Source organism: Hyla sarda, chromosome 4 (genome assembly GCF_029499605.1).
Source record: "Hyla sarda isolate aHylSar1 chromosome 4, aHylSar1.hap1, whole genome shotgun sequence".
NCBI lineage: Eukaryota > Metazoa > Chordata > Amphibia > Anura > Hylidae > Hyla > Hyla sarda.
In genome coordinates, this window is record NC_079192.1 from 197,919,866 (window position 1) to 197,942,236 (window position 22,371).

The following is a 22,371-nucleotide window of genomic DNA, read 5'->3' on the forward strand; positions in this document are numbered from 1 at the left end:
TAATCTGCATGTTATTCTGAATAACAGTATTATTTCACTAACCCAGCACACTCCATATGCGTTTTAGAACACAGCAAAGTGTTCTATATCCCTATGGAGGCTGTATGTAGGCTAGAAATAGCCTTTTTTAATAAAGATTTGCCGCGAAAAATTCGGATTGAAACAAACTTCTCCGGAAAATTCGGCGAATCGGCCAAATCGAATTTTTGAAAAGTTCGCTCATCTCTAGTGGTGTGATGTCACGAACGCGGAAGCTGCAAGCTTCCCTGTTCCACATGCCACTGCTGCCGGCCCAGAGATTGCGGGGATCCCAAGCGCCTGGACACCCGCGATCTAACATCTTATCTCCTATCCTATGTATAGGGGACAAGGTGTTTAGAGCGGAGTACCCCTTTAAGTGTCCACTTTAACTGCATTATTTGCTTGCATCAGGTTTGTGCATCAATGGGAGCCACGTTCTCCCAATCATTTGCCATCTTGTTAGGAGGACAAATTAGTGTGTGATGTGTTACTGTACAGCGCTTTGCCCAAAACATCAATAGTAATAGCGTTGGTCTTTATTATAAACAGTCTTGGCATCAGGAGGAAATTATGCTTTTGGGTTTAAAGTTACCATAGTTAAGAGTGGTGACAATATTTTCACAACTACTTATAGGAATACAATTCTCAAAGTAGATTCTTGTCATTCCAGTCACACTGTTAGAATGTACCTGTCGGTAACAAAAACTTTTTATACAATGTAGATAATACCATTATATGTATATTAGTAATATACATTGATGAAAAAATTGGTATATATAATACAGGAAGTGAGGGCGGGACAAGCAGGGCTCTGTGCAGGCTCCTGGCTTGTCGATCATCCTGCAGTGTGAGCCAGGCCTGTCACAGAGCCTCACTGCACAGAGCCTTGCTTGTCCTCAGTGTACAGAGCCCTACTTTTCCTCAGTGCACAGAGCCCTGCTTGTCCTCAGTGCACAGAGTCCTGCTTGTCCTCAGTGCACAGAGCCCTGCTTTCCCTGCCCTCACTTCCTGTATTTGGTCTCATCAGGCAATAGCTGTGTCACGATTCGGCTGGCTGGAGGTGGATCCTCTGTGCCAGAGAGGGATTGGCGTGGACCGTGTCGGTGGACCGGTTCAAAGTTGCTACTGGTATTCACCAGAGCCCGCCGCAAAGCGGGATGGTCTTGCAGCGGTAGTAGCAACCAGGTCGTATCCACCGGCAACGGCTCAACCTCTCTGACTGCTGAGATAAGCGCGGTACAAGGGAGTAGACAAGAGCAAGGTCGGACGTAGCAGAAGGTCAGGGCAGGCAGCAAGGATCGTAGTCAGGGGCAACGGCAGGAGGTCTGGAACACAGGCTAGGAACACACAAGGAAACGCTTTCACTGGCACAATGGCAACAAGATCCGGCGAGGGAGTGCAGGGGAAGTGAGGTATAAGTAGGGAGTGCACAGGTGATGACACTGATTAGGCCTGCTGTGCCAATCAGTGGCGCAGTGGCCCTTTAAATTGCAGAGACCCGGCGCGCGCACGCCCTAAGGAGCGGGGCCGCGCGCGCCGGGACAACACAGACGGGGAACGGGTCAGGTACGGGAGCCGGGATGCGCATCGCGAGCGGGCGCATCCCGCGTCGCGAATCGCATCCCGGCTGGGAGTAATATCGCAGCGCACCCGGTCAGCAGGTCTGAACGGGGCACTGCGAATGAGAGGACGCTGCGAGCGCTCCGGGGAGGAGCAGAGACCCGGAGCGCTCGGCGTAACAGTACCCCCCCCTTGGGTCTCCCCCTCTTCTTGGAGCCTGAGAACCTGAGGATAAGACTTTTGTCTAGGATGTTGTCCTCAGGTTCCCAAGATCTCTCCTCTGGGCCACAATTCTCCCAGTCAACCAAGAAGAATCTTTTACCTCTGACTGTCTTGGATGCTAGAATCTCTTTCACCGAGAAGACGTCAGACGAACCGGAAACAGGAGTGGGAGAAACAACTTTGGGAGAGAAGCGGTTATGGATGAGTGGTTTAAGGAGAGAGACATGGAAGGCATTAGGAATACGGAGAGAAGGAGGAAGAAGGAGTTTGTAAGAGACAGGGTTGATCTGGCACAAGATTTTGAAAGGACCAAGATAGCGTGGTCCCAGTTTATAACTGGGGACACGAAAGCGGACATACTTAGCGGAGAGCCATACCTTGTCTCCGGGAGCAAAAATGGGGGGAGTTCTTTTTTTATCAGCAAATTTTTTCATCCGGGATGAAGCCTGTAAAAGAGAATTTTGGGTTTCTTTCCATATGGTGGAAAGATCTCGAGTCACTTCATCAACAGCGGGCAAACCAGAGGGCATGGGAGTGGGGAGGGGAGGAAGAGGGTGACGGCCATACACCACGAAAAATGGGGATTTAGCAGAAGATTCGGAGACTCTGAAGTTGTATGAGATTTCGGCCCAGTCATCTGCCCAGTCATCCTGGCGGGAGGAAACAAAATGTCATTAATAGTCACCCAGGACCTGATTAATTCTTTCTACTTGCCCATTGGATTGGGGAGGATAAGAAGAAGAGAAGTTTAATTTGATCTTGAGCTGCTTACAGAGGGCCCTCCAGAATTTAGACACAAATTGGACGCCTCTATCCGAGACGATATGCGTGGGCAAACCATGAAGGCGAAAAATGTGTATAAAAAATTGCTTTGCCAACTGAGGCGCTGAAGGAAGGCCAGGAAGAGGGATAAAATGTGCCATCTTGGAAAATCGATCAACGACCACCCAAACAACTGTGTTGCCACGGGATAAGGGCAGGTCCGTAATAAAGTCCATACCAATCTGTGACCAATGTTGTTCAGGAACAGGCAGAGGATGAAGGAGACCAGCAGACTTATGGCGAGGAGTCTTATCCCGGGCACAGGCAGTATAGGCCCGCACGAAATCAACAACATCAGTCTCCAGAGTAGGCCACCAATAAAATCGAGAGATGAGTTGAAAGGATTTTTTGATGCCCGCATGGCCTGCGAGGTGGGAGGAGTGTCCCCACTTGAGAATCCCAAGGCGCTGGCGTGGAGAAACGAAGGTCTTCCCTGGAGGAGTTTGTCTGATGGAAGCTGGAGAATTGGAGATCAGACAGTCCGGAGGAATGATGTGTTGCGGAGAGGCTTCCGCTTCAGAGGCATCTGAAGAACGAGAGAGGGCATCGGCCCAAATGTTCTTGTCAGCAGGGCGAAAATGGATTTCAAAGTTAAAACGGGCAAAGAACAACGACCACCTAGCCTGGCGAGGGTTCAGTCATTGGGCAGACTGGAAATAAGAGAGATTCTTGTGATCAGTGTATATAATAACTGGATATTTGGATCCCTCCAGCAGGTGCCTCCATTCCTCAAGCGCCAATTTTATGGCCAGTAGTTCTCGATCACCAATGGAGTAGTTTTTCTCCGCCGGAGAGAAGGTCCTAGAAAAAAAACCACAAGTAACAGCATGCCCGGGAGAATTTTTTTGTAGAAGAACCGCTCCAGCTCCCACTGAGGAGGCGTCTACCTCCAATATGAAGGGTTTAGATGGGTCAGGTCTGGAGAGTACGGGAGCAGAAGAAAAGGCAGACTTGAGATGTTTAAATGCGTCTTCCGCTTGAGGAAACCAGGACTTAGGATTGGCATTTTTCTTGGTTAGAGCCACGATAGGAGCCACAATAGTGAAAAAGTGTGGAATAAATTGTCTGTAATAATTGGCGAACCCCAAAAAACGTTGGATAGCACGGAGTCCGGAGGGGCGTGGCCAATCAAATACGGCAGATAGTTTATCTGGGTCCATTTGTAGTCCCTGGCCAGAGACTAAGTATCCTAGGAAAGGAAGAGACTGACATTCAAAGAGACCTTTTTCCATTTTGGCATAAAGTTGATTGTCCCGAAGTCTCTGAAGAACCATGCGGACATGCTGGCGGTGTTCTTCTAAGTTGGCAGAAAAAATCTGAATATCGTCCAGGTAAACCACAACACAGGTATATAGAAAATCACGAAAAATTTCATTAACAAAGTCTTGGAAGACGGCAGGGGCGTTGCACAGGCCAAAGGGCATGACCAGATACTCAAAGTGTCCATCTCTGGTGTTAAATGCAGTCTTCCATTCGTCCCCCTCCCTGATGCGGATGAGATTATAAGCACCTCTTAAGTCCAGCTTGGTAAAGATGTGGGCGCCTCGTAGGCGGTCAAAGAGTTCCGAGATAAGAGGTGAGGGGTAGCGTTTTTTTACCGTGATTTTATTAAGTCCACGGTAATCAATGCAAGGGCGTAGGGAGCCATCTTTTTTGGAGACAAAAAGAAATCCAGCTCCGGCAGGAGAGGAGGACTTGCGGATAAACCCCTTTTTTAAATTCTCCTGAATGTACTCCGACATGGCTTGGGTTTCCGGAGCAGACAGAGGATAGATTCTGCCCCGGGGTGGAGTAGTGCCCGGGAGGAGGTCAATAGGACAGTCATAAGGCCTGTGAGGGGGCAAAGTCTCAGCTTGTTTTTTGCAAAAAACATCAGCATAGTCCAAATGGGCCTTAGGAAGACCAGATACCGGGGGAACAACAGGGTCACGACTGTGAGTACTGGGAGCCGGTTTAAGACAGTCCTTGTGGCAAGAAGTACCCCAGTTCTTGATTTCCCCTGTGGTCCAATCAAGGGTTGGGGAATGGCGTTGAAGCCACGGTAATCCAAGAAGAATTTCTGAAGTGCAGTTAGAGAGGTCCAAAAATTCAATTTTTTCGTGATGGGGTCCGATGCACATTAGGAGAGGTTCCGTGCGGTAACGCACGGTACAGTCCAATCTTTCATTGTTAACAGAGTTGATGTAGAGGGGTCTGGCGAGACTGGTCACCGGGATGTTGAACCTGTTGATGAGAGAGGCCAAAATAAAATTTCCTGCAGATCCGGAATCCAAGAAGGCCATAGCAGAGAAGGAGAAGGTAGAAGAAGACATCCGCACAGGCACAGTAAGGCGTGGAGAAGCAGAGTTCACATCAAGAGCTGTCTCACCTTTGTGCGGAGTCAGCCTGCGTCTTTCCTGGCGAGGAGGACGGATAGGACAATCCTTCAAGAAATGTTCGGTACCGGCACAGTACAGGCAAAGGTTCTCCATGCGGCGTTGTGTCCTCTCTTGAGGTGTCAAGCGAGACCGGTCAACTTGCATAGCCTCCACGGCGGGAGGCACAGCAACGGATTGCAGAGGACCAGGGGAGAGAGGAGCCGGGGCGGGAAACCACCTCGTGCGAACAAAGTCCATATCCTGGCGGAGCTCCTGACGCCTTTCGGAAAAACGCATGTCAATGCGGGTAGCAAGATGAATAAGTTCATGCAGGTTAGCAGGAATTTCTCGTGCGGCCAGCACATCTTTAATGTTACTGGATAGGCCTTTTTTAAAGGTCGCGCAGAGGGCCACGTTATTCCAGGATAATTCGGAGGCAAGAGTACGGAATTGGATGGCGTACTCGCCAACAGAAGAATTACCCTGGACCAGGTTCAGCAGGGCAGTCTCGGCAGAAGAGGCTCGGGCAGGTTCCTCAAAGACACTTCGAATCTCCGTGAAGAAGGAGTGTACAGAGGCAGTGACAGGGTCATTGCGGTCCCAGAGCGGTGTGGCCCATGACAGGGCTTTCCCAGACAGAAGGCTGACTACGAAAGCCACCTTAGACCTTTCAGTTGGAAACTGGTCCGACATCATCTCCAAATGCAGGGAACATTGCGAAAGAAAACCACGGCAAAACTTAGAGTCCCCATCAAATTTATCTAGCAAGGATAATCGGAGGCTGGAAGCGGCCACTCGCTGCGGAGGAGGTGCAGGAGCTGGCGGAGGAGATGATTGCTGAAGCTGTGGTAGTAGCTGCTGTAGCATCACGGTCAGTTGAGACAGCTGGTGGCCTTTTTGCGACTGCTGGGCGACCACCGTGGTGAGGTCGGCGACAACAGGCAGCGGGACCTCAGCGGGATCCATGGCCGGATCTACTGTCACGATTCGGCTGGCTGGAGGTGGATCCTCTGTGCCAGAGAGGGATTGGCGTGGACCTTGTCGGTGGACCGGTTCTAAGTTGCTACTGGAATTCACCAGAGCCCGCCGCAAAGCGGGATGGTCTTGCAGCGGCGGTAGCAACCAGGTCGTATCCACCGGCAACGGCTCAACCTCTCTGACTGCTGAGATAAGCGCGGTACAAGGGAGTAGACAAGAGCAAGGTCGGACGTAGCAGAAGGTCAGGGCAGGCAGCAAAGATCGTAGTCAGGGGCAACGGCAGGAGGTCTGGAACACAGGCTAGGAACACACAAGGAAACGCTTTCACTGGCACAATGGCAACAAGATCCGGCGAGGGAGTGCAGGGGAAGTGAGGTATAAGTAGGGAGTGCACAGGTGATGACACTGATTAGGCCTGCTGCGCCAATCAGTGGCGCAGTGGCCCTTTAAATTGCAGAGACCCGGCGCGCGCGCGCCCTAAGGAGCGGGGCCGCGCGCGCCGGGACAACACAGACGGGGAACGGGTCAGGTACGGGAGCCGGGATGCGCATCTCAAGCGGGCGCATCCCGCGTCGCGAATCGCATCCCGGCTGGGAGTAATATCGCAGCGCACCCGGTCAGTAGGTCTGACCGGGGCGCTGCGAATGAGAGGACGCTGCGAGCGCTCCGGGGAGGAGCAGGGACCCGGAGCGCTCGGCGTAACAAGCTGTAGGGACAAAAATATACAAATTTTATAACCAATGTATAGTACAAATATACATATAATGGTTTTATGTACATTAGGTTTTTGTTAACGACAGGTGGACTTTAAGGGTAATTCTATACAATACTTGTGCAAAATAAAATTATTCCTTTAGGGTAGGGTCACCCGTAAGGGATCTGCCGATGACTGACCCTAGTGTGCCTCCTGCTGTGCCTGCTTGTACCAGAAATCTGCCACTACGAGCAGACACACAAGACCTGCGAGTTGCTGCGAGCATCCACAGTGTACTCCGACATCGTTGCTGCTCCGTCTTAGCTCAGGGAGCAGGGGGAGCGACCGTGATTTCTGTGCATACACTGCGCATATGCAGTGACTCGCAGGTCCTGTGTGTCTGCTTGTAGCTGTGGATTGCTGCTACGAGCAGGCACAGCAGGAGGCACACTAGAGTCAGTCATTGGTGGATCCACAGTATAAAATACGCTGCAGATCCATTACATGTGACCCTACCCTAATGGTACAGCATCTGCTGCATATTTTGTGCAGCTAATTTTGCTACCAATTAACTTCAATGGGTAGCAAAATCAGCTGCACATTAACGATTAATTGGATATCCTAATTGTATGCTAAAGCGAGCAACTAAAAGCATGCATAACAGACAACAATCTGATGCATTAAAAAATGTCATAAGAGGGATACTGGATTTTGTGCCAGACCCACTTTTGTTACAAGGTACAATGTATAATCTCATCTGATTACACAAATAATATACATTGATATTTAAAAGTACCTATGTAAAGTGTTTAAAGAATGTAATTTGTCTTAGGAATATCTGCTACTTTTGGTGTCCCGGTACCGTACATTGTACTGTACCTTGTGTGCTAAGTCCCCAAAGTCAGAGTTCCTGCATATCGGTAGGATCCTCCTAGTGGGATAACCCCTTGTCGCCTCTTCCTTCTTTAATTTTATGTGTTTGGTGTATATAATTTGTAAATAATTTATATATGTATAGTACTTCCAGGACCTTAGGTCACATGACCACTAAGCCTACTGTTAGGTTAAGCTTAAGGACCTTCCAGGTCACGTGAGTGGGTCACATGATGTACCACAATGCTTTGTGAAAAGACTGACAGTTGGTGGGAACCAATAAGCCTTGAGCCTGTCCCTTGCCATATAAGGGCGCTATTATTCAATCCTCGCTCTTGTATCCTGGATCTGAAAACGAGCAGACCTGCCAATACAGCTACAAGACAAATCTAGGCCTGAAGCCTGCTAACTTCAGCCGAATACAAAACCGTGAGTTCAACTAAACTCAATCCTAAATCTACGTGACTACTGAACCTAAAACCAAACCCTAAATTCAGTGGAACAGCGTAAAGAAAGCCTCAGAGCTTATCCCCTACAAGGTCCCAACCAATGGTGAGGAACTTAAAGTGCGGTCCTCTGTAAAGACTGTTACTACTGTTAACCTGCATAAAAGTTGCAGTAAAGTTATTTCCAGTTTACTAAACCTCCGGTTGTGGACAATCCTTTTATTCCTCCCTATCGTTCCTGGGACGGGTGGCGGTAGGATATATATATAGTGGAAGAACCCGCACCCTGGCATCACGACAGTTAAGCATTAATCCAACACCCTTTCATCACTGCACAGCTACACTCTTCCTACCCTACATCCCCACAAGCTCACCACAACTTAATCTAAGTTATCTATTAATCTAGGGGTTTGTCAACACCTTGGAGACCGCTCCATCTGTGTACACACTAAAGAATTACATAAGTGAGGTGACAATGCATTTGCTGTAAATATGAAGTTACTACCAAAGAGTTTATGGATACTGTTATTAATAAAAAAAAACATATTGTTAAAAGGTAAAAAATCTTAATCCTTCCAGTACTTATCAGCTGCTGTATGCTCCAGAGGAAGTTGTGTAGTTCTTTTCAGTCTGACCACAGTGCTCTCTGCTGACACCTCTGTTCGTGCCAGGAACTGTCCAGAGTAGGAGCAAATCCCCATAGAATCATCTCCTGCTCTGGACAGTTCCTGACACAGACAGAGGTGTCGGCAGAGAGCACTGTGGTCAGATTGAAAAGAACTTCTTAACCCTTCCAGTACTTATCAGCTGCTGTATGCTCCAGAGGAAGTTGTGATTTTTTAATAGAAGTTATTTACATACTCTGTTTAACTTTCTAGCACCAATTGATTTGAAAAAATAGTTTTCCACTGGAGTACCACTTTAAAGGGAAACTGACAGCCGGTTCACCCAGTTCGCACTAAATGTAATAGACCTAGTTTGTGCTAAACGCAATACACAGGATTATAGTGTGGGTAAACCTGATAAAATTGACGTGTTACTTACTACGATTGGTGGTTCCATGCCAGAGTTATATATTCCTGTTGCTAACATGCTAATGCCATCTTTTGTGCAATAGAGGCAGCTATCCGATCTTCCCCTGCATTCTTCCTCCATGCTCAGATCAGCCCTCTAACCTCTTCAATATGTATAAGTCTTCACTCTTATGTCCTAATGACGTGAGAGCCTATTACCATGTCAGTGCTCTGCTAAAAAAGCAGAGCCTAGGTGCCGCTCCCTCCTCCTCACTCTCAACTTCTAATGATGTCAGAGCCTATCACCACACTACACCTAACTTGTAGCAAGGATGCAGCATATATGCTCTGCTAGCATAGCAGAGCGGTCATGTGCATATATGTTCTCATTTCAATAGGACATGAGAGTAAAACTTTTCATATTTAAGAGGTGGAAGGGCTGATCTGAGTGTAGAGGAAAGAGGCAGGGAAGCTCGGAAAGTTGTCTCCCACCTCCATTCAGCAAAGAATGGCATTAGCATATAAGCAATGGGGACTATAAAACAGCACCACCGATCGGGTTTAGTTAGGCATCATTTTAATCTGGTTCATCTGCTCTCTAACTGTGAATTGGGTTTAGAGTGGGTGAACCGGCTGTAAATTTAGAATCTGTAATAGAATGCATGTTGTATATAGAGCTTCTTGCACAAGATGCAATTTACACTATGTGGGTTGCTCCCAAGTTAATAATAACGTAATAATAGAGAATGCAAGAACACATTTAGGATGCCAATAATTCCATGGCCATTAACCCCTCCAATAGCTCACGTAATTTTAATTCAGTGACTTGACAAGTTTTCAGTTTTATGGCATCGTCAATAGACCACGTAGAGGAAAGGCTTGAGATGTGTTTTGTTAAATAGGACAACACATCAGATATTAATACACTGTTATATGGTTTAAATTTTAAAACAGATCTTGTTTTACATTATTAAAAGTATTCTAGATTGCCTCCCAATAAAATTGTACTTGTTTTTACATAAATTTTGCATTATGTGTTATTATTTTTTTTTATTATTGTAATTTTTTTTATTATGTGTGTTGGAGGGTAGAGCCTTTGTAGGTTTAACCCCCTAAGGACCAAGCCCATTTTGGCCTTAAGGACCAGGTCAATTTTCGTTTTTGCAATTTCAATTTCCTCATCTCCTTCTAAAAACCATAACGCTTAAAATTTTGCTCCTACAGACTCATATGTTTTTTGTGTCACCAATTGTACTTTGTAATGACATTGCTTATTTTATTACAAAATCTGCGGCAAAACAAAAAAAAATATTTGTGGGGTGAAATAAAAAAAAACTGCCATTTTTTAACTTTTGGTGGGTTCCGTTTCTACGCAATACATTTTTTGGTAAAAATGACACCTTATCTTTATTCTGTAGGTCCATTCAAAATAAAAAAATTTAACTACATGCACCAAAATTAGTATGCTGAATATTGTCCACTTTTTTCTGTATAGTGGTCTGTAGTTTTTATTGGTACCATTTTAGTTTTGATGGGACGTTTTGGTTGCTTTTTATTAGTTTTTTTATGGTATATGAAAGGACCAAAAAGGCACAATTTTGGACTTTAATATTTTTTACGTGTATGCCATCAACCGTGCAATTTAATTAACACTATATTTTAATAGTTTGGACATTTATGCACACGGTGGTATCACATATGTTATATTTATTTTTGATAACATTATTTTATTTAAAAAATGGGAAAAGGGGATTCAAACTTTTATTAGGAAGGGGTTAATTCACTTTTATTAAAGGGGTACTCCAGTGAAAAGCTTTTTTTTTTTTAAATCAACTGGTGCCAGAAAGTTAAAACAGATTTGTAAATTATTTCTATTAAAAAAATCTTTACATTTTATACTTATTTTGTTAGTCCCCATAGGGGGCTATAGCATGCAATCTTGCTTTGATTGTGGCATCTAAAAGGTTAATGCCGGGCATCGGCCTGATCAGCAATCTCCGGCATTAACCGTGGGTCCTGGCTGCTGATAGCAACCGAGACCCACTGGGTATGAAGCGTGCTCAGTTCATGAGCACGCTTCAAACTGCGGTACTGGGACCAAGTTGTACAGGTACACCCTTGGTCCTTATGATGCAAGGGGGTACCTGTGCTGTGCGCCCTTCATCCTTAAGGGGTTAAATATCTTCCATCAGTATTGGAAAATAGGTTATGACTAAGGGCCATACAGGCCAGAAATTTGTCAATCCATTGCATATTTCAAGTCTATTACTCCTAATGTTGCTGTGATGTACCAACTTTATATTTTGTGCTAAATAAATCAGAAGATTTTATTGGATTTAAAAGTGCTGGATGTCATTGTTGCACAAATAAATGCAAATACATTGCAAGTTGTATATATAAGAACATTGTATATCCATTGCAATTGCAACATCATTTTTTATTTTTGAACTTTGATAGTTATGTGTTGGCTACCATTGGTGACATTTTAGATGCTTTGAATAAAAGTTAGTGTTTAGTGTTTTAGAGTTTCAGAGTTGTTTCAGTTACACGATAGCAGTTTCATCCAATACAAACATAAATTCCTTGCACTTTCATCTATCTACTGTATGCCACTGTTTTACTCCTATTACTTAAAGTGTACCTGCCTCTTAAAAAACTTTTGATATTTCGTAGAGGTATGTCAAAAGTTTTAATCAGTGAAGGTCTGAGTACTTAGACCTCCATTGATCAGAAGAATGAGCCGGGAGAAGTCTTCATGGCCATGCCCTCCTCTAATTGCTCTGTGTCACATAATCCAGACGTGCTCCATAGACTTACACTGAGAGAGTTAATCGCTCACATGACACAGAGCCAGGAGAGAAAGCGATGAGCGCAGAATTCTTCCGGGTGGTTCTATTGATCGGTGAAGATCTGAACACTCAGACCTTCACCGATTACAACTTAAGACACGTTAAAAGTTTTTTCCAAGTGACAAAACCAATTTTATATTGGAACTGGAAAATAATGTATTAGGTTTACATTACTTATACATAATTATTCAGTAAATGTGAAATGTGTAATAATCTACTTACCACTATTTTCTTTACGTTCTATCATGGTAGTGCATGACATTTAGAAAATACTGTAGCTCATCCTCAGCAGTTTCACCTGGTAAAGTATAAAGACAACTCTCAGCACATTGCTCAGAGTACATTTACATAGCTGAAATACAAATATCTATAATAGCCAAACAATTCAAACAAGTGTGACAACTCCATGCACTGATCAGATAGGACTTAAAGAAAAAGGAACCCTGGCATGACAAACAATCCTAAAAAACTTATTTAAAGTGACTTTCTTTTTCTTTTAACTGTAACCAAAAGTTTATAGCATACTGGATTTGTCCAAAACATGTCTTTATAGATTGGAATGTCCAACCTTGTATTTTTTTTTTCTTTTCAGTTGCAAGAATAGATCAGCATATCATTGTATATGAAGGGAAGGGGTGTAGAACTCCCCAGGTTTATCTTAGGTGAGAGAATCAATTAAAAGGGGCTGACCCTTGAGGCCATCTGGACATAAAAGAGAGGGGTGGTAGCGGCAGATTTTTTTTTATTTTTTATTTATTTTTGACCAAACCTCATCGCTTCCCCCCCCCCTTCCACATGACTCCTGCTGTACTTGCTAGTAAATTTGCTAAATTAATTGGTTATCCAGATGCAAGGAGTGGGACTTGGGGTGATCAGGCTCTGATGTAATGACCCTTTGATGTTTTTTAATGTGTTCTCAAGTATTCAGGCAGTCTAAAGAGTAAAAAAGAAAAAAACTTTTGACACATCAAAAGTTTTGGTCAGGGTCTCAGTGCTGACCCCCACTGATTGCTAGCTTAGTTTACTCCCAGGCTCAACTCTCGCAGGAGGTGGGCTTCATTATAGTCTAGGGAGCCATTCACCTCAAAAGTGACAGAATGAGCACTTTTTACCTTGGCATGAAAAAAGGTGGTGAGAGTAATGCAAGTTTTTTTTTTCTTTAATTATATTACAACACTCATCCCAAGAGAAAAGGCAAGGATGGATACAGCTGTATAATATATATATATATTCATCCTTTTCAGTATTTATTTATTTAATTTTTTTGCCTAGGATAGCATGAGCTATACATACAGTGATCCCTCAACTTACAATGGACTCAACATACAATATTTTCAACACACAATAGTCTTTTCTAGACCATTGTAACTTCAAACCATACTCAACATACAATGCTGCAGACAGTCCGGATATGTCAAATGTATCAATGGCTGGAAAAACTGACCAATCAGAGTGGGAGTTTCACCGGTAAAACACCTGTATTACTTAAGTGCATGCACTGACTTACTGTTAAGTAGCACCTTCCTCCAATACAGAGAGGTACTACATGTTCAGTACTACTCTTTACCTGTGCCAGGGTTAGCAGCTCCTTAGGATACCAGGTGAGTGTGTGGTGTCCCAGCACCAAAGGCTGTCCTGTGGGCATCCCTGCTGGCTATATGTTGGGCCCACTGCTCCATTGTCTAACCTGTAATAATGTTGACTTATTGCTGTGTCATGTTATGTGTTTTATGTTCTGTACCTTTAAGGGATTGTGGCAGAGGGACCAGGTGACCTTGGCACCCAATGGGAGACCCCCAAGCCTAGCCCTTAATGTAGTGTAGTGGGAGGAGGCTTTCAGTTGATAAAGAGAATTGAAGAGTGCAGTGAGGAGAAGGAGAGTGTGTTCCAGCTAGCAGAAGAAGAAAGTCTACTAAATTCCACAGCCACGCCAAATCTCAGGAAAAGACCCCGACACTCAGGTAAATTGTCACAGCCTGGCGGTAAGCAAAGCTCTTGGGGAAAATCTGTACTTCAGTCAGTCAGTCAGTCAAGTTTAACAGTGCCTTGGTGTCACAAAGTGATATATCTAACCACCCCAAGTCACAAACCAGATCATTTCCAACCATGAGCCACCACCACAAGTGTGGCTCCATTTAACTTTTTTAGGACACTGTGTGTACTGTACAGCTTCCAACAGCTCTTTCTTACTTTTCTTACAGTTATCCTTAGCCTGGCATCAGTGTATTTATTATTCCAAATAATTCGATAGAGGCGAAAAACGGAGCAACACACCTGGATAACTTGCTGGTGAAGATTTAATCTTGTTTCATAACTGGCAGGTTACAACATCCCGACACCCCTACACCAAGCAGAGCTGGAGCGGCAGGAGCTACACACCTGGACGACCGCGCTGTTTCACGCTATAAAGGCGTTTCCTCAGGTCCCTGGTGAACGTATTTATTATTCCGTGCCCTGCCCAGGAGACCTCCAACCGTGTAGGTTAAAGGTGCCGTGGCATCACAAAGTGATACATCTAACCACCCTTAGTGAAGAACCGGATAATTTCCAACCGTGAGCTACCACAACAAGTGTGGCTCAGTTTACATTTTTTGGGACACTGTGTGCACTGTACATATTCCAGCTGCTCATACTTTTATATGTAAGGACTTGCTCTATCTGTATTAGTTATCTATTTAATCCTCTTTTTTCCTATTTTGGATGACATTTTGGGGACCAATTACCAGATTTCTATATTTCTCAATATACCTCAAGATTTCAGATTTCAGATTTCTCAATATACAATGCTTTCAACATATAATGGTGCTCCTGATCATAATAACAAATGTAATTAATCAGTACTCTAAAAAGTGTAACTTGAGTGCTGTCATTTCTCAGCACACAGATGCTATTTCTGTGTAATTAGTGAATTAGTGAGTAAGCCTCAGGATCAGGATGTTTCTTAAAGCTATTGCTCCAGAGCATATGTTCATGTCTTTATTTCTCTGAACAGACAACATACCGTATGAATCCACTGCTGCTGTTCTTAAAGAGAAACAGCCCAATGATTTTCGTTTTTAGGGGATGCAAATTATTAAGCACTTCCTACTTTTGTTTTTACTAATTGGTGTAAGATATTTCAGTCCCATTGACATAAACACAATATAATGGCTCAGACCCATTTACCAGAATTGGAATATTTTCTGGGGATTCTATGTGACCTATCCAGAGGTCATTCCTCGGGGAGGGGTAGACTTTACTGTAAGAAACAGCTATCGTGTTATCTGTCTACCATTGTCCCATTTCACTGTACTGGACCATAAGGAGGACAATACTGGAAAGTGATATTTACAAAACAGGAATCCTCATCTAAATATTAGGACTATTGACCAGAATTAAAACTTCAAGATTTCAGAAATATTTTTTTAATAAAGATTGTGAAATTGAAAATGAGAAAAACATGACCAAAAATTCTTACTAAACATGTTTAAAGTGTTACTCTTTACTGATAGGCCTTCCTTTGTCTAAATTTTCCCCTCTCCAGTCCATCTTAAATGGGCAGTCATTAAAACTAATTTTTGCTACTGCACTCCTTATGGTAAAGAAAGAAAATCTTACTAATACACTTTGTGTACGTTTTCTATGTTTTATTTGTGTTTAAAAAACGCTGCCACTAGGTGTCTCCCTACTTGTCCAGAGCACATTTCCCCCTATCTCTTGCACAGACTGTGGACTTCTGCTGGCCTGGCAGAAGTCCAAAATCAGGAAATGCAGTCTGGAGTGCTTGGGGGGGGGGGGGGGGGATGTGCAGCCTTAGCCTTTCATAGCTCATCTCACACTGAACTGTTCTGGGCTGTGTGTAGCAGAGTGAGGGAGGAAGTTCTCTCCTATATGGCTTCAGATGATGTCATGCCTGCTGGGTAACGCCCCTTCCCAGTCTGTGAATCTAACTGAGACTGAGCAGAAAATACAAAGCAATATCAAGGTAGAAAACTAAAAAATAATAAAATAAAGGCAGGGGGAGGTTTATCATGATGGGGGCGGTGAACTGGAAGGATTATAAAATTTAACAAGATCATGACAGGTACTCTTTAAATGCCGCAGCCATCATCTCTCCTACCAGTCACTACACTGGTCACCCACAAGCTCTCCACAGTGCTGCACATCCCTACATCCTCTCCCTCATCTCTGTCTATCATCCTACACCTGTTCTCAGCTCTGCTAATGATCTAACATTAACATCTTCTATAATCCAAACTTCCTGTCTCCAAGACTTTTCTCATGCTACACAAGTTCTCTGAAATGCAATACCTCAAACCCAGGGGCGTAGCTAGAAACCACAGGGCCCCAATTCCAAAAATTTTCCTGGGCCCCCCTACTCCCTGATGACCTACTTCCCTAATCCCTGATGGCCTCTTACTTGGCCGCACAAAGACATCAGTGACTACAGCACTGATAGGACACAGTCAGAAGAATTAGATCCAGACATTTTAGAATAAGCAGCTCATTTTTATAATGGGGGTCCAACTGATGGGACACCCACCAATCACCTTGGTTCAAGTGGCTCTCCAGATGTTGCAAAGCTACATGTGGTGTCCCGATACCGTATTGCATCCAGTACCTAGTGTAGAGGTCCCCAAAGTCAGAGTAACTACGTTCAGGTAGGGTTCCTCAGGTGGGACAGCCCCTAGTCGCCTCTCCTTAATTCTAACTTTAAAGGGGTACTCCGCCCCTAGACATCTTATCCCCTATCCAAAGGATAGGGGATAAGATGTCAGATCGCCGTGGTCCCGCTGCTGGGGACCCTGGGGATCGCCGCTGCGGCACCCCGCTGTCATTGCTGCACAGAGCGAGTTCGCTCTGTGCGTAATGATGGGCGATACAGGGGGCGGAGCAGCGTGACACCATGGCTCCGCCCCTCATGACATCACGACCCGTCCCCTAAATGCAAGTCTATGGCAGGGGGCGCGACGACCGCCACGCCTCCTCCCATAGACTTGTATTGACGGGGGCGGACCGTGACATCACGAGGGGCAGAGCCGTGACGTAACTATGCTCCGGCCCCTGTATTGCCCATCATTACGTGCAGAGCGAACTCGCTCTGCGCAGTAATGATACCTGGGTGCCGCAGCGGCGATCCCCGGGGTCCCCAGCAGCGGGACCCTGGTGATCTGACATCTTATCCCCTATCCTTTGGATAGGGGATAAGATGTCTAGGGGAGGAGTACCCCTTTAATGTTCATAAATGTATATATTAGTAATTATATCTATAATTGTATAGAAATGTATAGTACTTACCTTGTTCAGCGTCGCAGGACCTTCGGTCGTGTGACCATGCTAGTAACCCCTATGGTATGTTGCAGGACCTGGGTCACGTGTTACCCAGAAATCTCTGTAATGGTGATTGACATCCATTTGGACCAATTAGCGGTAGTCCAGCCCCTGCCCATATAAGGGTGCTGCGTCCAATTATCGCTCTCTTGGGTTGCTGCTCTCGTGGATACCGGTCTAACAGGACGGTGTGCTACGCAACTTTCAAAGACACGCTAGGCCTCAAAACCTACGCCCTCAGCAGAACCAAAAATCGTGAGTCTTACTCTAATTCCTGCTAATACTAGCCTGACTACTGGACCGCAACTAATTCCCCTAAATCCAGTGGAACAGCGCAATAGACTAGAGACTCTTAAAGCTAAAGTCCCGACCATTGTCAATCTCCAAAAGGAAGCTGTTGTATTGATGAAAGACGGTTATGTTAATGAAGTGTACAGAAAATCTTCAGTAAAGTTAACGCTGTTTGCAGAAGCTTTCCGGTTGTGGGCAATCCATTATTACTCTCTACTTAAACTCAGTATCATCTACATCCCTATCGTTCCTGGGAAGGGCGGCGGTAGGAAAAGCTTTATTGAGGAGCCCTCACCCTGGCATCACGAATAGCAAGGGTTAATAAGCACCCTTTAATACCAGCACAGCTACACTCCCCATACCCTACACCCCCCAAGCTACCACATACAACTACTATCATGTCTAGAGAGCCTCAGGCATTATGAAAGTTGCCGTTTTATAACAGCTTGAGAGCCACAGATTGGGTCAGACAGAACACACAATGATATCTGTGACCTGAGTGATGTCTTCTCTTCTCTCTACTTTCTTCCAGCTACATCTTCTCTGCAGAGTGTGATGCCAGAACATCATTGGTTTCTTAATTTGTCAGCAGATCCTCATCCTCTGTATAAAGACATTAATCATTATAATTCTGCCAAATACTGTACCCCCTGAATATAATACTGCCACACACTGTACCCCTTGAATACAATACTGCCAGCCACTGTACCCCTGAATATAATACTGCCACACACTGTACCCCCTTAATATAATACTGACAACCACTGTACCCCCTGAATATAATACTGCCACACACTGTACCCCTTGAATATAATACTGCCACACACTACCCCCTGAATATAATACTGCCACACACTGTACCTGTCATGATACGGCTGGCAGGAGGTGGATCCTCTGTGCCAGAGAGGGATTGGCGTGGACCGTGCTAGTGGACCGGTTCTAAGTTACTACTGGTATTCACCAGAGCCCGCCGCAAAGCGGGATGGTCTTGCAGCGGCGGTAGTAACCAGGTCGTATCCACTAGCAACGGCTCAACCTCTCTGACTGCTGAAGATAGGCGCGGTACAAGGGAGTAGACAAGAGCAAGGTCGGACGTAGCAGAAGGTCGGGGCAGGCAGCAAGGATCGTAGTCAGGGGCAACGGCAGGAGGTCTGGAACACAGGCTAGGAACACACAAGGAAACGCTTTCACTGGCACAATGGCAACAAGATCCGGCGAGGGAGTGCAGGGGAAGTGAGGTATAAATAGGGAGTGCACAGGTGAACACACTGATTGAACCAACTGCGCCAATCAGCGGCGCAGTGGCCCTTTAAATCGCAGAGACCCGGCGCGCGCGCGCCCTAGGGAGCGGGGCCGCGCGCGCCGGGACAGGACTGACGGAGAGCGAGTCAGGTACGGGAGCCGGGGTGCGCATCGCGAGCGGGCGCCACCCGCATCGCGAATCGCATCCCGGCTGGGAGAGGAATCGCAGCGCACCCGGTCAGCAGATCTGACCGGGGCGCTGCAGTTGCGAGGATGTTGCGAGCGCTCCGGGGAGGAGCGGGGACCCGGAGCGCTCGGCGTAACAGTACCCCCCCCCCTTGGGTCTCCCCCTCTTCTTGGAGCCTGAGAACCTGAGGACCAGACTTTTGTCTAGGATGTTGTCCTCAGGTTCCCAGGATCTCTCTTCTGGACCACAGCCCTCCCAATCAACCAAAAAATTTTTTTTCCCTCTGACCGTCTTGGAGGCCAGTATCTCCTTCACGGAGAAGATGTCAGAAGAGCCGGAAACAGGAGTGGGAGAAACAAGTTTGGGAGAGAAACGGTTGATGATGAGAGGTTTAAGGAGAGAGACATGGAAGGCATTGGGAATACGGAGAGAAGGAGGAAGAAGGAGTTTGTAAGAGACAGGATTAATCTGGCACAAGACTTTGAAAGGACCAAGATAGCGTGGTCCCAGTTTGTAACTGGGGACACGAAAGCGGACATATTTAGCGGAGAGCCATACCTTGTCTCCGGGAGCAAAAATGGGGGGAGTTCTTCTTTTCTTATCGGCAAACCTTTTCATGCGAGATGAAGCCTGTAGAAGAGAATTTTGGGTCTCTTTCCATATGGTGGAAAGATCACGAGTCACTTCATCCACAGCGGGCAAACCAGAGGGCAAGGGAGTAGGGAGGGGGGGGAAGAGGGTGACGGCCGTACACCACGAAAAATGGGGATTTAGCACAAGATTCAGAGACTCTGAAGTTGTATGAGAATTCGGCCCATGGTAGAAGATCTGCCCAGTCATCCTGGCGGGAGGAAACAAAATGCCGTAAATAGTCACCCAGAACCTGATTAATTCTTTCAACTTGCCCATTGGATTGAGGATGATAAGCAGAAGAGAAGTTTAACCCCTTAAGGACCGGAGGTTTTTCCGTTTTTGCATTTTCGTTTTTTGCTCCTTGCCTTTAAAAAATCATAACTCTTTCAAATTTACACCTAAAAATCCATATGATGGCTTATTTTTTGCGCCACCAATTCTACTTTGTAATGACGTCAGTCATTTTGCCCACAAATCTATGGTGAAGCGGGAAAAAAAATCATTGTGCGACAAAATTGAAAAAAAAAAACGCTGTTTTGTAAATTTTGGGGGCTTCCGTTTCTACGTAGTACATTTTTCGGTAAAAATGACACCTGATATGTATTCTGTAGGTCCATACGATTAAAATGATACCCTACTTATATAGGTTTGATTTTGTCGGACTTTTGGAAAAAATCATAACTACATGCAGGAAAATTAATACGTTTAAAATTGTCATCTTCTGACCCCTATAACTTTTTTATTTTTCCGTGTATGGGGCGGTATGAGGGCTCATTTTTTGCGCCGTGATCTGAAGTTTTTAACGGTACCATTTTTGCATTGATAGGACTTATTGATCACTTTTTATTCATTTTTAAATGATATAAAAAGTGACCAAAAATGCACTATTTTGGACTTTGGAATTTTTTTGCGCGCACGCCATTGACCGAGCGGTTTAATTAATGATATATTTTTATAATTCGGACATTTCCGCACGCGGTGATACCACATATGTTTATTTTTATTTTTATTTACACTGTGTTTTTTTTTTATTGGAAAAGGGGGGTGATTCAAACTTTTAATAGGGGAGGAGTTAAATGATCTTTATTCACTTTTTTTTTTCACTTTTTTTTTGCAGTGTTATAGGTCCCATAGGGACCTATAACACTGCACACACTGATCTTCATCATTGATCACTGGTTTCTCATAAGAAACCAGTGATCAACGATTCTGCCGCATGACTGCTCATGCCTGGATCTCAGGCACTGAGCAGTCATTCGGCGATCGGACAGCGAGGAGGTAGGAAGGGGCCCTCCCGCTGTCCTGTCAGCTGTTCGGGATGCCGCGATTAGCCGCGGCTATCCCGAACAGCCCGACTGAGCTAGCCGGGAACTTTCACTTTCACTTTTAGCCGCGCGGCTCAGCTTTGAGCGCGCGGCTAAAGGGTTAATAGCGCGCGGCGCCGCGATCGGCGCTGCGCGCTATTAGAGGCGGGTCCCGGCTTCACTATGACGCCGGGCCCGCCATGATATGACGCGGGGTTACTGTGTAACCCCGCGTTATATCAGAAGAGCAGGACCAATGACGTACCGGTACGTCCTTGGTCCTTAAGGGGTTAATTTAATCTTGAGTTGTTTACAAAGGGCCCTCCAGAATTTTGACACGAATTGGACGCCTCTATCCGAGACGATCTGCGTGGGCAAACCGTGAAGACGAAAAATGTGTACAAAAAATTTTTTGCCAACTGAGGCGCTGAAGGAAGACCAGGAAGAGGTATAAAATGTGCCATCTTGGAAAATCGATCAACGACCACCCAAACAACAGTGTTGCCACGGGATGGGGGTAGGTCTGTAATAAAGTCCATACCAATCAGAGACCAAGGCTGTTCGGGGACAGGCAGAGGATGAAGGAGACCAGCAGGCTTCTGGCGAGGAGTCTTATCCCGGGCACAGACAGTACAGGCCCGCACAAAATCAACAACATCCGTCTCCAGAGTCGGCCACCAATAGAAACGAGAGATGAGTTGCAAGGACTTTTTGATGCCCGCATGGCCTGCGAGGTGGGAGGAGTGACCCCATTTGAGAATCCCGAGACGTTGGCGTGGAGAAACGAAGGTCTTCCCTGGAGGAGTTTGCCTGATGGAGGCTGGAGAAGTGGAAATCAGACAGTCAGGAGGAATGATGTGTTGCGGAGAGACCTCTACTTCCGAGGCATCCGAGAAACGAGAGAGAGCATCGGCCCTAATGTTCTTGTCGGCAGGGCGAAAATGAATTTCAAAGTTAAAACGGGCAAAGAACAACGACCACCTGGCCTGGCGAGGATTCAGCCGTTGGGCAGACTGGAGATAGGAGAGATTCTTGTGATCGGTGTAAATGATAACTGGAAATTTTGATCCCTCCAGAAGATGCCTCCATTCCTCAAGTGCCAATTTAATGGCCAGTAGTTCTCGATCCCCGATGGAGTAGTTCCTCTCCGCCGGAGAAAAGGTCCTAGAAAAAAAAACACAAGTAACAGCATGCCCGGAAGAATTTTTTTGTAGAAGGACCGCTCCAGCTCCCACTGAGGAGGCATCAACCTCCAATAGGAAGGGTTTAGATGGGTCAGGTCTGGAGAGCACGGGAGCAGAAGAAAAGGCAGACTTGAGCCGTTTAAATGCGTCTTCCGCTTGGGGAGACCAGGACTTGGGATTGGCATTCTTCTTGGTTAAAGCCACGATAGGAGCCACAATAGTGGAAAAATGTGGAATGAATTGTCTGTAATAATTGGCGAACCCCAAAAAACTTTGGATAGCACGGAGTCCGGAGGGGCGTGGCCAATCTAAGACGGCAGAGAGTTTATCTGGGTCCATTTGAAGTCCCTGGCCAGAGACCAAGTATCCTAGGAAAGGAAGAGAT

General features: G+C 45.6%; 1 protein-coding gene across 8 annotated transcripts in view; it reads right to left on the reverse strand.

Annotated features, from left to right (window-relative positions):
- The window catches only part of IL15RA (interleukin 15 receptor subunit alpha), an 85,717-nt gene that overhangs the window by 43,860 nt on the left and 19,486 nt on the right, over positions 1–22,371 (reverse strand). For 2 of the 8 annotated variants that reach the window (XM_056569339.1, XM_056569340.1), the window contains exon 2: positions 12,058–12,133. The exons of 5 other annotated variants lie outside the window; for them this stretch is intronic. In XM_056569339.1, the coding sequence (XP_056425314.1) occupies positions 12,058–12,097 (40 nt within the window). In that variant the 5' untranslated portion in view covers positions 12,098–12,133. Of the gene's footprint in view, positions 1–9,017; positions 9,249–12,057; positions 12,134–22,371 lie in introns of those variants that run through there. One more of the 8 variants, XM_056569346.1, reaches the window with a different exon arrangement.